The following is a 16,957-nucleotide window of genomic DNA, read 5'->3' on the forward strand; positions in this document are numbered from 1 at the left end:
TTTATTTCCCCAAAGCAATCATAGTTCAAGTCTGAGACCACTACGACTCTGGAGTAAAAAATTACTGTTTTACTAAGTGAAGGTTCAATGCAGAGCACACCTTCATTATGCATGATAGTCTTCCGTCAACTAGTAGACTCTCTTATTAATATTAAAAAATGAGTGGGGGATTGAAGTTGATATTGACATTTTTTAATATTTTCTTATTTAATGTTGCCACACGGACTTTTAATGAAAATTTAATGTTGCCACACGGATCTTTAGTGCAAATATTTATTGTTGCCACACGGACTTTGCTCTCTTATTCATTCTCAATACATTCCTCTTCTATATAAAGAGAGGTTATGCATGGCATAAGGAATGTAAGAAGCAGACACGAGTGTATTATAAATTTTAGTTATTAAAAGAGAGTTTAATAGTTAAAGGGAGTTATTATCATTGTGGAGCTTTGAACTCAATTCTTGTCCAGAGTATTAAGTTATACTGAGTATAGGCTGTTGTATTCTGGAGGGGACAAGTCAAAGAGTGTTACTGCTGGACCGGAGAAACAATTGCCGCAGTGGGCTTGAATCTCCTTAAAGAGAGCGAGATATCCACGCCTCAGCCGTAGAAGAAGAAAACAATATTTTTCTTTATTCATTTGTAATCTTCAGTTGTAATCAGTTATAATATTATCACAATTTATTATAATTATCACCATTAATTCCATAAACACTTAGCTAAGATATGACAAACAAATGAAATAGTCCTTAGTTCTTAAATTTACTAATAGTCTAGTGTATATATATATATATATATGTGTGTGCGCGCTTATAGACATTCAAGCACGCCAGTTAATCACTTACCGAGATTGCTAGTGACATTTACGCTAGCTATAAATATTTATAAGGAAGAACACTACTACTACGGGGATTTGATAAGCTTTGACATTGATAAATAAAATGAGCTTAACTTGCATAATATTCAGGTTAGTAAAAGAAATCATAATTTCATTGTTACATTTCTATAGAGATTATCAAATTATTCATACAAATATCTTCTAATTCATTATTGCCGTGTTTATGCTTTAAAGACAAATTAGAGTATCTCTCTTTCACATTTATGCTCAATTCATATCCTTATTAGGTTATATAATAAAATCACAATAGAAATATGTTCCATTATGATATATTCTAAATGGAAAATATGTAGTAACTATTATAGAACATTTACGTTCACATGATCGATCTTATTCTAAACGGATTTGTTTTATAACTATAACTACAGTAATTATCTGAAATTTATGTAATTTTTATAAAGAGATAAGCATTCAGTAATCCTCCTCCCTTCCCTTCCCCTCCCCTTCCACAAACTATGATCAAAATTATTACGATCCATTCCAACAAAAGGTTGACAAAAATATGCTAAAATTTAGTTTAAGAGGTAATAGAACTCGTGTGAAGTTGGAGTATATCTTAACAAATTTGATCATAGTTCACGAGGTACTAGATGCTGTACTTTTTTATAAATTATCATTTTCTTTTATAGTTCTAAAAAAAGAAAGGAATACCTTTATTACTTTGAATGTTACATAATATTTAGACTGTGACCGCTTAAGCTCAATGTTTAAATCAATTTATAGACATTTTTACTTTAGACCAGGGATATATGTATATACTAGATAATAAAAACTTTTGTATCCATTTATTTAATAGATCAAAAATAGATAAAACATACAAGAGGAAATCAAATAATTGGGGATGCAATGCAATGATTAAATCATAGTACATTTTGATACAAATTCTTCAATATTTCTATCAGTTGTTCCACCTTCATCAACAGCTTCCTTAGCTAAATCCTTCCATTTGATTGCATTCTTCTTCATTTCTTTCCCTTCTTCTCCTTTTAGTACTTTGTTTACACATTCCTCGATTTCTTCTCTTACAACAATCCCTTCATCATTCACTTTAGTTCTCACCCCTACACACCAAACATCTTGTACTAACTTCGCATTCGTTGTTTGATCAGTCCATTGTGGCATTACCACCATTGGCACACCGAAACTCAATGCTTCAACTGTCGAATTCCATCCACCGTGTGAGAAAAAACATCCTATCGCCTTGTTAGACAAGACTCGCAGCTGTGGACTCCACTTTATTACTAGTCCTTTCGCACGAGTTTCCTCGATGATTTTTTCCGGAATTTTTGCTTCTAATTCGGATGTCGGAATCACCCACAAGAAGTAGCTATTAGTTGCTTTTAATCCATGAGCAATTTCTTCAATCTGGTTCTTGTCGAAGCTTGACATGCTACCAAAAGCTGCATAAACAACTGATCCTTCTGGCTTTGTATTTAGCCAGTTGATACATGTAGAAGCATTATCCACATGGAATAGATTGAGACCATATTCAATGTCGTTTTCAATTCTATTATCCATATAGAAAGATGGTAACGTTGGCCCTATGGTGTATAATGGGCTGAATTTGGCCATTGTGTCTGCTACCTGCAGCAGATTGAGACCACGTTCAATGTCATTTTCAACTCTATTATCCATATAGAAAGATGGTAAAGTTGCCCTTATGGTGTATAATGGGCTGAATTTGGCCATTCTGTCTGCTACCTGCAGTATACATATTTATAAAATATGATTCTGCCCCCGTTTAAAAAAGAATGACTTACTTTTCTTTTTTGTCCGTTTCAAAAAGAATAACTCCTTTCCTTTTTTCGCAATACTTTAATTTTAACTTTCCACATGACATGTTTAGGACCATAAGATTAAAGGGCATTTTGATACATTTGACACAACTTTAATTTAAGATCTAAAGGAAACATTACGGAGTCCATCAATTATTTGCACAACTTCATAAAGAAAAAGACTACTGACATTTGTCTTTTAACATTCATACTCTTTTCAATTCTACATACTTTCCTTTATAAACGAGATCTAAACGTCAAATGCAAATATATATATATATATAACAACGCCTCACTTTACCAGTCATGAAATTTTTAGGCAAATGCTCCACTATAGAGAAGTTTAACTACTATACATATCTAAACCTATAAAAAAAAATATTATATTAAGTGACCAATAATTAATAATTTAAAATATTTAAGGACATAAAACTCTAAATTTTTTAAAATTTATTTTCACTTTTTATATTTTTTTTAACTTCAAACACAGCTCTCAAACTCTATTTTCAATTTCAAAAATATAAAAATAAAATGAATATGTTTTTTATTTTCATGGCCAAACGGATAAATTCGAAACTGACCTCTGCCTCCAACTTGTAGAATGAGTTCACAAATACATAATCAGCTTTGTCCACATTCCTAAACTGATTCAACACCAATTCAAAATAGGCTGGATATGTACCATGTTTGTAAATAAATGAAGGCATATCTTGAAGTTGTAGCTGATGAGGCAATCCTGGTATCTTCACTGGAGTTGAAGAAATTGGCAACATCAATTTTCCATGATGAACATAATAGTATATATAGTTCACAGTACATGCTTGAGTGAAAAAACAAGCTCCAATTAACCCATGCTCTTTAGCTACATCCAAAGCCCAAGGCATGAAGGCATCATACATGATGCAAGTAATAGGAAGCTCCATCTTTTCATACTTTTTGATGAGATTGGCTAGGGTTTTGGACCCGATTTCCTCGAAGCGTTCGAGGTAGGCGGCTACGCTCTCAGCTTCAGCGTAGCCGCCTCTGTCAAATCCATCGGAAACAGTCTCTATACCTACTACGGTGGTTGGAATTGGACGTGTCGAGTTGGAAATGAAAGTTGTAATGGCTAGAGTGGTTTTTAGACCTTTGGAAACTAAACGTTTGCAAAATTGATGCATAGGATTTATGTGGCCTTGGCTTGGATAAGGTAGAGCCAAAATATGAGCTCCATACTTTTTGTTTTTCACCACCTCCATTACTATACAAAGATAACCGTGAAGAAGAAATACCCTATTCCCTTGATCGCCGACTTATTCGATAGATTTGCGCAAGGGAAGCTTTATTGTTTGTGGATTACGATTTCTCTTCATGTCAATTCACAAAGAACAAGTGTGTGTGTATATATATAGAGAGAGATCATTTTCACATAGGTATTCTTTGTAATTCTTACAATCCTTATCCTAATTTATGTGGTGCCATTCTAATTGGATGATCAAATTTTTAGTTTTGACTATAGATTGAAAAAGTCTTTTAATTATTGTCAATACCACGAATGTTTATCTTTAGCATACTTTAATTACACGAAACCACAAAGTAAGAGACTTACTACCCAAAATCTCCCACTTTTTAAACAATTACTTAAAATATGAGATTTTACTGTACTCTTGATACATATGAAATTATTTATTTTGGTGTGATATTAAATTTTTAATGATTAGTAAGTAATTTTATGAAATGTATTATTGTAATATATCTGAAATCAGATGGATCATTTCCACGATTTATGCCTAGTTTTACTCCCCGTAATAATTGAATCCGTTACTTCCTAAAATAAAAATCTTTTATGTTTTATATATATCACGTTATAACATATATATCACAAATTTAGAAATTTGAGATATGATGTAATTTAACAAATATTTAACTTTAAATTATTTATAAATATTTGATACATTTAACATATATTTATATATGTAAATTATTTATTTTGATGTGATATTGAATTTTTAATGATTAGTGAGTAAGTTTACGAAATGTATCATTGTGATACATCTGGAACCAGATGTATCATTTCCACGATTTATAGCTAATTTTACTCCCCGTAATATTTGAATCCGTTACTTTCTAAAATAAAAATCTTTTCTGTTTTAAATGTATCACTAACTATATGTATCACGTTATAACATATGTATCACAAATTTATAAATTCAGGACATAATATAATTTAATAAATTATTAGGATAAATTATTATAACACTTTAAACATTCAGGGATTATGTAAATTACCCTCACAACAATATACTCTTTTTTAATCACTTTTATTTGGCAAGAGATCATTTGATTAATCTTCCCTGGTAAAACAAATTAGCTAAATATAATATTTTAAAATTAAAAATTTAGATATTCAAAAACTAATAATTATGAAAGTAAATACTACTATTTTCAAACTTCACAACTTTTATGTCTAAACTCCACTAAGTTGGTCCAATATTGTTCCCATTCTTCTATCAATACTCTTTTTGTTTTATATTACTTGATCTTTTTGCTCATCATATTACTTAATCTCTATTGACTTAAAACATTCCTAAGTAATTCTAATTAAAAAAGTATTACTAACCTATTAATGATGATTTAAAGCTCAAAATTTGACAACTGTTATTTTATGTACTAAAGATAGTATGGAAAAAAAATAACAACACACTCTTAATTTACTAAAATGAATAAATAAAATAAAATATTTATAATATTTTATATTAGGCCAATTAATTTATAGAGTACTAAAGTAAAATAACTAGAATTGCAATTTGATCATTTCAAGCATCACTTATCTTTATAGCCAGTTTTATCTCGATTTATATAAAATCGTTCAATAGTGGACTTATGGTCTATTTGGCCAAGTTTTTGGGAGACCCAAAATACTTTTTCTTTCGAAAAAACTGCATATTTTAGAAAAATAAGATATTTGACCAAACTTTTAAGAGAAAAGAAAATACTTTAAAAGAATAGCAAAACTTATTTTGTAGAAGCTAAAAAATATATTTTGTTCTCACAAACAAGTTTCGATAAAAAAACACATACTTCAGAAGCACTGAAAAGATTCGGTCAAACATTATTGCAACTTAGAAATACTGTTAAAATTTATTAGTCATTACACAAATTGCTTCTCACAAAAAATACTTAAAAAAAAAACACTTCTCAAAATAAATTAATTTTAAAAATTTGATCAGATAGAGTACTATTATTTTCTATTACATATAGACACACACAAAATATATATATATGATTGCTTCCCTAGAGTTGAAGATCTATCGAAAACAGTTGACCTACCTTAGGACATAGGAAAACAACTTAAACAACCAATCTACCTTAGAATCTATATGTAATTGTAACTACAGAAACTATCTGTAATTTATATAAATTATCATGTCTTTCATTATTCTCTCTCTATATATATATATATCTTTGTTACTTTTTAGGAATTAAAGTTATATCTACACCTTGACTATTTAAGTGCAATGCTACCATAACTACACCTGCAATTTATTGATTTCAAGCATCAATTGTCTTTATAGCCAGCTATATCTCAATCTACAAAAATCATTCCATATTGGACTCGTAGTTTATTTGATTAAGTTTTTAATGGACCAGAAATGCTTGACTATTATTTTCAAAAAGAAAAACGTATTTTCAAAAATCATTCAAGATTGGACTCGTAGTCTACTTGACTAAGTTTTTGATAGGCTAAAAATGCTTGAGTATTATTTTCAAAAAAGAAAAAAACGTATTTTAGAACAATAAGGTATTTGCAAAACTTTTGAGAGAAAATAAATACTTCTATAAAGTAGCAAAATGTTATTTTTGAGAAGCTAAAGAAAAAAGAACTTGTTCTCAAAAGCACCTTTAAAAAAACCCTGGTCAAACACTAATTGCAACTCAAAAATATTTTTAAAATTTATTATTCAACATAAATTGCTTCTTACAAAAAGTATTTTAAAAAACAAAAAAATCACTTTCCAAAATAAACTGATTTTAAAGCTTGGCCAGACTTATTTTCTACTATAATATATATGGTTGCTTCACTACTACATTTCCTTTCCTTGATATTGTTATGCTTTACTAGTGCCGAAGATCTATCGGAAACAATTGAGCTACCTTAGGATCAATACGAAACAGCAGATCTACCTCCGGATCTATAGGAAACAACCTGTCTACCTTGGGATCTATCGGAAACAATATATCAACCTTAGGATCCATCGGAAACAACATATCAACCTTAGGATACATCGGAAACAATATATCAACCTTAAGACCCATCGGAAACAATATATCTACATTAGGATCCATCGGAAACAATATATCCACCTTAGGATCCATCGGAAACAATATATTTACCTTAGGATCCATCGGAAACATTATATCACCGGTTACCTTAGGATCCATCGGAATCAATATATCTACTTAGGACCCATAGGAAACAATATATGCACCTTAGGATCCATCAGAAACAATATATTTACCTTAGGATCCATCGGAAACATTATATCTACCTGTAAGGGTAAGGCTGCGTACCGTAAGTTGATGTTGATGTAAAGCCTACATTCTGCTGCAGATATCTTACCTGAAAGACAAGATATTAACAGAATATAGATACAGCAATCATGCAAGATTGAACAAGAAGTACACGTCTGTACAACTTAAGTCTCACATAGATAAGTTCAACAGGTAAATGTTTTACGAGAGGTGGACAGTCGCACGAAGTATATACAGGTATGATACAGTTTTCAGCAGCAACATATTCCACATCTTGGAGAACAGTAAAAATATTAAACAAGAATAACAAAATGCCCGTTCCACGCATTTTGGTTATTCATCGCCCCACCATTAACCACCTCGCCATATTCACACGTTCTTTTTCTCTGTAGACAACCCTGTAGAGTTGCATATAGCACAAGTGTTCTTCACAATCAACCACTTCTTAACGCACTCTTCATGATACTCATGCCCACACTCAAGAATGCCAATCTTTTCCTGGTCGGTGTAATCAGTCTGCAATAATGCGTGTAACATATACAAGCCGTCAGAGATATCTCAAAGAAACAAGGGACAAGGAAAGGAAAATAGCTCCACTGAAAAGCAAATCAAGCAAAATTTGACATCACATAATTCAATAAGGGAGTAATAGCCATGCAGAAACAATATCTCGCCCTATTTATTAACCAAGGACAAGTTGCCTAAAAACTTCAGGTTCTTTCCACGCTAAAGATCTACCCTGTCTTTCATGTGGGGTGTCCAGACATGGAAGACCCTAAGGGGTCGTTTGGTTGGGAAAGAGTTATCCCAACATGTATGTGGGATAACTCATGTCATCACTATGGTGTAAATGGTGGGATAAATAATCCCGGTACTAACTAATACCTCACCCCAAACATGGGATAAAATAGTCCTCCATTTTATCCAGAGACCATTTATCCCTTTATACCCCACACCAAACGACCCCTAATAGTCATGCAGAAGCAATATCTCGCCCTATTTATTAACTAGCCCTATTTATTAACTAAGTTCAGGAAAATCGTAAGTCACATAACTTATAGGTATAGTTAAGAAGATGAGATTGGATCCACATCATCTGGAACTAAAGAAGCTTTGGGCTATATGAAGCTTTGCTTTCTTGTAGTGGGCACGTAATGCCAATGCCTAATGCCTATTATTTAGCCCTAGAAGCAAACCACAATAAGCTCACTCTTCAAGTAAATAAGATGCAATCGTTCAAAGAGTGAAATCACAACATAGAAACCAAGGTGACATTGTGCCAGGTGGACAAAAAAGTTTCTCATTCACGTGATAGGAAAACCTTAGAAAGATTCATGACAATGTTTGATTAATTTAAGATTTAGGAAGAAAATAGCAATATAAACATTAAGTAGAGTGCAGTAAAGACAAGTCAGATAAGGAAATTTTGGGAAAAAAAGGTACAACAGCATCCAATATTTATAGAAACTATAGGTCACAAATTGACTACTGACCCAGCAGAATCGTATTATTCTTATATCAACTATAAATTAGCGAAGGGGTAATACCTGACATATGACACAGAGATCAGTTTTTTGATCTTCACTTGCAACACTTTCCGGAGCAGGAGGAGTCTGGGAAGACACAAATATTCTCGTTTTCAAATTGGTGACAATGGCTTCACCTGATAAACCAGTCGTCACATTGCCAATTCGCTCCCCCAATGCAAGAAGCTCCTGGATATAATTTTTACATTGCACGATAAGTTTGCTGAAATTATGGCGCAATTAGGGATTACCACGGCTTTTACTTATCAACAATAGTGACATGCAAATACTGTACAATCTCCCTCACCTCATAAGACATGTGATCAATGTCCAAACGCAAATCTCTGTGCTGATCAGCAACAACCACACCAGGGAACCCTATTCTCACTCCCTGGTAAAATCACCAAATAAAGAGATATCCATCAACATCCAATCCCATTACTTTAACTGCAAGAAACTACACTACGACAAAGAGAACACAAAGAACTGATCAAATGGAACAAATTTTACATCTTCTGGCAAAACTCTTACATTAGGGAGGTTGTGGTAGTGGATATTTGTTTCACGCATGAATTCCGTCTGATTAGGTCTGTACATTCTAAAGCCAGTTGGCAGGAAGGGTCCCATATATCCAGACCCTCCCTCTACAACACCTTGCAATGGATTATTTGCAGTACTGGACGAACTGTTTGGAAGGTGACTGCTTGAAGATGCTGTCATCTGTGGAGAGAAGCTCAGAGGGTGGCCTCCCCTAAATTGCATATTAGGTGGCAGATGATGAGGGTACAGTGGTCCTTGATGAATGGGTGGATAAACAGAACTAGTCAAACCTCCGTTGCTGGAATTTACTTGATAACCTGGCATGCACACGTTTCCAGCACCGAGTACATAGCCTCCGCCACCACCTGAAGTAAATAGAAAGAAGCAGAAGAACAATGCAATCAGTTAATAAAGTTAACTTCTAGCACTTCGAATAAAGATCACAATTAGCTGCTGATAATTTGAGGAACGGGGAAAAACAAAGGCTTTCCTGGATTATTAGAAAAGGAAATGAGATGAACATTAGGTTATAAAGCTAACATTTAGAGCATGGAACAAAAGAGGCATTTATGCCACGTAAGATGTGTTTCCAGTGGATTGTCCCTTTTAAATATGTAAGAAGAAGGAAGGATAGCTGACTATGCATAGCTCGGTGGCTCCATGATAATAGCTCATAAGAAAACAAAACTTAGACGAACAAGGACTTTGATGAAGGGGAGGTGATAACCTATCAAACCAAAGTAGGCTGAATAGATACTCAAAAGTCATAATGTAAAAAAAAAAAAGGTAAAGAAAAAAAGTAGTTACCAGGCAGATAGGGTAAAGGAGCAGCCTGATTCCAGGCCCATGGTTGAGTACCATTACTATTGAAAGGCTGGTTCAACCAAGGATTGCCAGGAAACTGATTGGCTTGGCCTACATAGTTTCCTTGAAGCAGCTGATTGCTGTTATTTGGCAATACAGTCTCTGGACCACTAGCAGATCTGCTCGCACTTCTTTGTACTCCATTTTCAGCGGATGCTGCTGCGTCATTCCCCCCATGCTCGCGTGATACAGAATCACTCAAAGAAACATCAGATTCATGCGCTGTTGGTATAACTGGGGAAACGGAAGTACTAGCACCAGCAGAAGCAGAATGATGTTCAAGATTTCCAGAGCTGCCTTGAACATTCTTTTGCTTAGATGAACCTCCGACACTGTCCACATGTGGATCATTCCTAGCTAAATTGTCTGCATTATTTCCAACGACGTCGTCAGTGCCTGGGAATGGAAGCTGTAACCCCTGGTCTACTGGAACTGGAAAACCCGTAGATGCAGATGGACCAGCAACATAAGGGTAAAAGGGATTTGATGGTGGTGGAATCACTGGGCTAACATTGGGGAGAGGTTGCCATTGTTGAATCCCATTGGCCGGTGGCATCCCATAAATTAAAGCGCCCTGGCCTGGCAGATGGGACACATAGAGATTACCAATCCCGGCAGCTGGTACAATAGCATGAGCATTTGGATGTGGAAAAGCTGTATAGCTCCCATACAACACACAAGGCTCTGGATGAATATACGCCGGACTCTGCTGATCTGCTCCAAAATCCATGAAGTGATTACTGTAGGACATACTCCTTTGTCCCATGTGTCGAGTATAATCTTGTGGATAATATCTGGTCAGAGAAGAATAAACGGTCATGCAAAACTACATGTCAATACATACATTAACTAAGAGATCACATAAAATCAGTATCTGCTGGCTCATATGATACCAATTTAATTAAACTAAAGTTCAATGCTAGTATTGAAACTTTTCTTGATATTCTTCTCAAAAGCACACTCCCAAAGTGACAATAAAGTTAACAAGATCCCATCCAAAAGTTTTAGGATGATCCACTTCAATGCTGAAGTTTGTTTATGTAACACAAACCATCATAAACAATATACCAAGTAAAAATATAGCCAGATACTATCAATATTTTTCTTAATATGTGGTTGTCATATTTGGTAAATAGCAACCAAATCATGGAGAAAGAGAAGCGGGAATTAAACTAAGCGAATATGGCACGTTGATAGACAGCAAACTAAGCTACTATTTGGTATCTTCAAGATGGAAAACTTTCTTGCCCACTCTTCTTTCTCTTTAGGAAGGGGGAAGAGATACATAAGCCGTTGGCGGTATATTTAATAGCAAACTGGCAGTGGAGAGAGATTAACTGAAGTAGTTGAACACAAAAACAAGAGGATCTACCCCGACTTAACCACTTTCCTCAAATCAAGCACAACGCCACTTCTATGGATGCTTAAGAGAAGCTATGGTAAAACAGACCACTCTCCAGCTTGTAGAAAAGAGACTTCCACATTCCGGTGGTAGATGCACAGGGCAGCAACACAGGTACCCACTGGCACACAAAACAATACTTACAGCCAGATACAGACAACAACATACCCAGTGTAATTGCACAAGTGGGGTCTGGGAAGGGTAGAGTGTACGCAAACCTTACCCCTACCTTGTGCAGGTAGAGAGGCTGTTTCCGATACAAATGGAACAAAGGATGATGTTGAGACAAAGAAGGTGGTGAGGAGAAAAAGGGTTAAACGTGGGGTATTAGAGATCTCATGGGTGAAGGTGGTGAGTGAGCCTCAAGTGAAACATCGTGAATCTGTTGATGTCTTAGAGTAGATAAATCATGAAACTGCTCTAGTATAAATGGGTAGAAGGTGGAAACCAAAGATACACCACGATGAGCAAAATACACCTAATGAGCAGAAGTTATCGAATTCAGTTCATTAGAGCAATTGAGCTGTTTCTGTTGCAATTTTAAACTACTAGAGGGGAAATATTTCAATTTTATAGAAAGTGAAAAGGTAGCTGCAAGATACTTATGGTATCGCAGTAAGCATAGTTACTCAAGCAGCAGTCGTAAGGCTTCAACAAAATGTAGCCTTGTTAAGTTCAACCGACTAAGTAGCCCATTTGCAACTAGCATTCAAGATTTCCGTTAATCTTACCATTTTACCAAAAATAAGAGTGCAGACAAAAATAGGAAAGTGCAGATTCTACACTCATTAAACATCATATAAAACAAGAGAATAAAATTTCTAAAGCATTGAATTTTCTTAGAGTGTTGTTGTATGGGGTGGAATGTTCACCAGTCAAGAACTCTCATGTCCAGAAGATGAAAGTTGCGGAAATGAGGATGTTGAGATGGATGTATGCGGGCTTACTAGAAACTTCCACCACCATCTCTACTAGAACTCTACACCACATGTTCTACCCTCCTCCTCGACAAGTGGAGAGATATGGTCTGAAATGAAGATATTCGGGCCAAGGTGGAAGTAGCCACCGTGGCGGACAAGATGCAGGAAGCTAGGAGTCTAGGCTGAGATGGTTCACGCGTGTCAAGAGGAGATGCACAGACCCCATGAGGAGGAAGGTATGAGAAGTTGACGGTGGAGGCCTGAGGAGAGATAGAGGTAGGTCAAAGAAGTATTGCGAAGAGGTGATCACGCAGGAATTAGCAAGCCTTCCGCTTACCGAGGACATGACCTTTATAAGAAGGTGGAGAGGTCGAGATTCGGGTAGAAGGCTAGTCGTAAATAGTTTGTGTATGGTGTCTCCGGCTATTAGTATTAGTATTATTTTCGGCTTTTTTATTATTTTACTAGTTCCGAGTTTATAAAAGAAAAAAAAAGGAAACATTATGATTATGGAAAGCAAAATCTTGCTAAGAGAGAAGTCTATTAGACAATAAAGTACATATACTATATACACTATAAATGATATTCTTACAAAAAACCTTAGGATTAACAAAAAGAAGCGAAGGGTGGATTTTTAATCTATTTCTAAGCCAGGAAGATGCCTCTTCTTACATTTCTTATGATTCTTTCTCCGCGAATATTGGAATTAGGTCTATCCTTGATAAGAGATTTCTCTATGAAAAATATGATTTGGATTTGAAGAAGGGGAAGGAGAAGGAGCCTCTCTCACTCTTAGTTTCGATTACATGACCCTATATAGGAAGGTGTGGAGGACGCGACTTAGGGTAGAAGGCTAGTAGGAAGGACTGCGTCCTTGCTAGTAAGGAGGAATGCTTTGTTGTGTTATTCGTGCTAGTAGTCATAGTGCTGTGCTTGTAGTGTCTTGTTCTTGGAGTTCTGATGGTGTTTATTCTTTCAGACAGATCTTTTGTAGTATTACTTTGTGGTAGTCTTGTTTCTATTATTATACGTCATTTTGTTACTACCTATTGTTTCTTGTACATATATTATGCCTTTATTCTCTACTGTTTTTTGTTGTGAGCTGGTCTATTGGAAACAACCTCCCTACCTCACCTCTAAGGTAGTGGTAAGATCCGCCTACACTTTACCCTCCCAAACCTCACTTTGTGGGAATATAATGGGTATGTTGTTGTTGTTGTAGTTTCGATTACTATTTGTTGCCTCGTGCGCCTCTACTTTCTTACTATCCAGCTATTGCTTATATCTTTGCAATCGTTGTGTTTTTGCTTTCTTTGAGCTAAGGGTCTTTCGGAAAAAACTTCTCTACCTGACAAGGTAGGGGTAAGGTGTGGTAGACATTACCCTCCCCAGACCACACGGACTATACTGGGTATCTCGTTTTTGTTGTTGTTTGCATTGAATTTTCTTAAATAGCAAATTTCTGACCTAGACATGCATAATTGACAATGACTACAGATCATAAAGATGAAATATGTGCTCATAATCTGCAATAATTCCCAGCTAAACCTAGATGAAACTATTATTACCATCCTTTTTATAACCACTAATTATTACTCATACCATCCTTAAACAGACAACAGAGACGATAACTAGAAGCAATTCATGCTTCTACTATTGTCAAGAATTACTAATATAGGGAATCTGACTTACAGACAACTACAATAAACTTTAAGGAAAATAGTAAAGTCAAATCTAGGAAACATGATTAAATAGGGGAAATAACTCTTTCCCTAAATACATGTTCACATGCCAAGACCTCCTTCCGTGAACCATCATAATGGACTAGATAATCGCAGACATGAAAGAGTACCCTTCTTTAATTTGTTTGTCATTCAGATAACAAGTTGTGAAAAAATTGACAATCCAGATAAACCTCGAGAATTTGCAGTTGCAAAAACCTCACCTTTACTCCCTTAGCCAGTCAAAGAGCAAATAGAGTCTCGAAGTCTACAAAAGTCCACGTGACAGTGATGAGAGCAAAAAAGAAAAAGAATGAACATAGAGAGGATACAAAACTTAGTATAATTGATTGCAGATGTGACAAGCAGAAGAAAAGCATTGGATATTATAGAGGTAACTAACTATCAGGTACCAAAGTTATCAGATTTCCAGTATAGGTTAAGCCGAATTTGCTAAGCGGTTAGTAAAAAAATACAAAAGAGTAGAATTAGGTCAGAACAAGTAGCATCCACATAAGGAGGTGCTCCATCATTCATGGAATGGATATGACCATGTTTAAAATCTCTCGGTCACTAGATTCAATATGACATATCCTACATAGAGAACTTGTAAGTTAAAGGTGAGTAAACTCCAATTGTGGCCTCCCTCTGGACCCCAGGAGTACTCCGCTTCACATAGAAAAGCTTTAAAATTGCAATGGTTCCATACAGAGTGACTTTTAGCTAAACCTTTTATCACGGAGGTGAGCTCAGAGCTGTATGAAGGTTTGTTTTTCTTTCCTTTTTAGCTCATAGACAAGAAGCTTTAGAAAAGTCTACCAGATAGGAAGAACACTACCCAAGGAAAATGCCTATAAACAATTGTAACAAAGAAAACACTTGAATTTCAGAACCAGTAGTTTACAAATACAATGAACCTTGATGACTGAGGTTAACCAAGGCAAAAGTAACTTCGTAAACCTTTTCTTTATAAGACATAACTTCATACACTAAAAAACAAATATACACTATTCCTTTTTCTTTTCTTTTTTGACCGAGCAAGGGCTGGATTTTTCCTTAGAAACAGCGGTTTGCATGCCAGCCTGCACACACCCCTCCCCCTCCCCCCGGAATTACCTTCCTTCCATCCACTTCGAATAGAAAAGCTTAAAAACTGCAATGGTTCCACATAGAGTGACTTTAAGCTAAACCTTTTATCATGGAGATTAGCTAGCTGTATGAAGATTTGCTTTTGTTTCCTGTATGATGACTTGCTCATAGAACAAGAAGCTTTAGAAAAGCCAACCAGATAGGAAGTACAGTTCCGAAGGGAAATACCTATTAAACAACGTAACACAGAACACACACTTGAATTTCAAAATCAGTAGTTTACAAATTCAATGAACCTTGATGACTGAGGTTAACTAAGACAAAAGTAACTTCGTAACCCTTTTCTTTGTAAGTCATCACTTAAAACGCTAAAAAACAAATATACATTGATCCTTTGTCTTTTTCTTTTCTTTTTCTTGATCAAATAAGGGCTGGTTTTTTCCTTAGAAGGTGGTTTGCATGCCAGCTTGCACACCACTACCCCTCCCACCTCCCACACCCCTCCCCTCTCCATACCCACCTCCCACCTCTCACACACAACCCTCCTCCCACCTCCCACACACACCTCCCACCTCCCACCCCCCACCCTCCCAACTCCCACCTCTTATCAATGTAGGTTGCTTAGACATATGCCCTCCCAACTCCCACCTCTTATCAATGTAGGCTGCTTAGACATATGCCCTCCCACCTCCAAGGTAATCGTATCAATGTAGGTTGCTTAGACATATGCGAAGAATCACCAAGAGTTTTCTCCTTCAATTTTTCACTTTTTTTCTTTCCTAAACAAAAATGTACATCCCCATTGTAGAAAATCACTCTTTTAGCATCCCCATTTAAGTTAATTCCAAATTCAACATACACAAACATTACATATAAACACATAAAAAATCAACCTTTAAGCAATTCTCAAGTAGAATCAACATGCAACAGACATAAAAACTTAAAAACACATACAATTCACTAACTAAAACTGGCAAAAACAAGAACCACAACATAGATAAAAAAACCTTACCTTTATACCTTGCCAAAAAATCAATTCTTTAGCCCTTTTTCCAATAAAAACAGCAGAAAAAAACTGGAAATCCCTACATAAACAACCAAACCAAACAAAAAAAAGCCCTAAATTGAGTTAGATATCAATAAAAAAACAGTGATCAATGATCATAAAAATAAAATCCAAACAAAACCCACAAATTTTTTTCATCGATTAACTAAATGCATGCACTTAAACAATATTAATTAGCAAGAAAAAAGCTCTAACCGACCAAACAAAAATTCTTACAAGCATAAAAAAAAAAAAAACTGAAACTTCCAATTAAACTATTAAAAGAAGCAGAAAAACTAACCAAATTGAAGTTGATCAAAGACAACCCAAATTGAAATTAGAGAGAAAGTAGCATTAGCACACTAAATATTTTGCTGTTCTTGAGAAACTTATGTAATGGTATTATTTTTCCTTTTGTATTTTATTTTAGCTGTTTTAAGTGCAACGTGGCTATTTCATTTTGTCTTTTTTTGTCACATTTTTTTTGCTAATTACTGCTTTCACACCCTCAACTACTTGAAAGTTAAAAACCATTAACTCTAAGAACATAGTTAGTAATGTAAATGATATAAAAAATACAAAACAGTCTATTAAGTTAGGGAAAATATTTAAAATCATCTGAAAAATGTATAGTCTAGCAATTGAAGCCAGCCCTTTACGCAAAA

General features: G+C 35.0%; 2 protein-coding genes across 5 annotated transcripts; both read right to left on the reverse strand.

The window, feature by feature from the left end:
- Window positions 1-1,661: 1,661 nt before the first annotated feature.
- Window positions 1,662-4,186, reverse strand: LOC107878627 (UDP-glycosyltransferase 74F2). Of its 2 annotated transcripts, none has more exons than XM_016725683.2 (2): window positions 3,255-4,186; window positions 1,662-2,599 (listed from the first exon to the last, which is right to left on the reverse strand). In XM_016725683.2, the coding sequence occupies exons 1-2, from the start codon at window positions 3,909-3,911 to the stop codon at window positions 1,754-1,756; spliced, it is 1,503 nt and encodes a 500-aa protein (XP_016581169.2). In that variant the 5' UTR covers window positions 3,912-4,186; the 3' UTR covers window positions 1,662-1,753. The 2 variants fall into 2 exon arrangements, with proteins under 2 accessions (XP_016581169.2, XP_016581170.2); XM_016725684.2 differs by having other exon boundaries at window positions 1,662-2,482; window positions 3,255-4,121.
- Window positions 4,187-7,339: 3,153 nt separating this feature from the next.
- On the reverse strand, window positions 7,340-16,739 carry LOC107878626 (probable E3 ubiquitin-protein ligase ZFP1). 3 transcript variants are annotated; one of them, XM_047415582.1, is made up of 8 exons: window positions 16,594-16,739; window positions 16,268-16,332; window positions 14,383-14,426; window positions 10,059-10,909; window positions 9,243-9,616; window positions 9,019-9,102; window positions 8,733-8,900; window positions 7,340-7,701 (listed from the first exon to the last, which is right to left on the reverse strand). In XM_047415582.1, exons 4-8 carry the CDS (start codon window positions 10,879-10,881, stop codon window positions 7,555-7,557), a joined length of 1,596 nt encoding a protein of 531 aa, XP_047271538.1. In that variant the 5' UTR covers window positions 10,882-10,909; window positions 14,383-14,426; window positions 16,268-16,332; window positions 16,594-16,739; the 3' UTR covers window positions 7,340-7,554. The 3 variants fall into 3 exon arrangements, with proteins under 3 accessions (XP_047271538.1, XP_047271536.1, XP_047271537.1); XM_047415580.1 differs by having other exon boundaries at window positions 16,260-16,332; XM_047415581.1 differs by lacking the exon at window positions 14,383-14,426 and having other exon boundaries at window positions 16,260-16,332.
- Between the last annotated feature and the right edge of the window lie 218 nt (window positions 16,740-16,957).

This window comes from Capsicum annuum, chromosome 7 (assembly GCF_002878395.1).
Source record: "Capsicum annuum cultivar UCD-10X-F1 chromosome 7, UCD10Xv1.1, whole genome shotgun sequence".
Lineage (NCBI taxonomy): Eukaryota > Viridiplantae > Streptophyta > Magnoliopsida > Solanales > Solanaceae > Capsicum > Capsicum annuum.

Excerpts from the sequence above, each read along its gene's own strand:
- LOC107878627 (XM_016725683.2), bottom strand. The coding sequence starts at position 3,911 with ATGGAGGTGGTGAAAAACAAAAAGTATGGAGCTCATATTTTGGCTCTA. Across the intron at positions 2,600-3,254 it reads TCTACAAGTTGGAGGCAGAG|GTAGCAGACAGAATGGCCAA; the intron begins GTCAGTTTCGAA and ends TGTATACTGCAG.
- LOC107878626 (XM_047415582.1), bottom strand. The coding sequence starts at position 10,881 with ATGGGACAAAGGAGTATGTCCTACAGTAATCACTTCATGGATTTTGGA. Across the intron at positions 9,103-9,242 it reads ACTACCACAACCTCCCTAAT|GGAGTGAGAATAGGGTTCCC; the intron begins GTAAGAGTTTTG and ends TGATTTTACCAG. Across the intron at positions 7,702-8,732 it reads ATCTCTGTGTCATATGTCAG|ACTGATTACACCGACCAGGA; the intron begins GTATTACCCCTT and ends GCATTATTGCAG.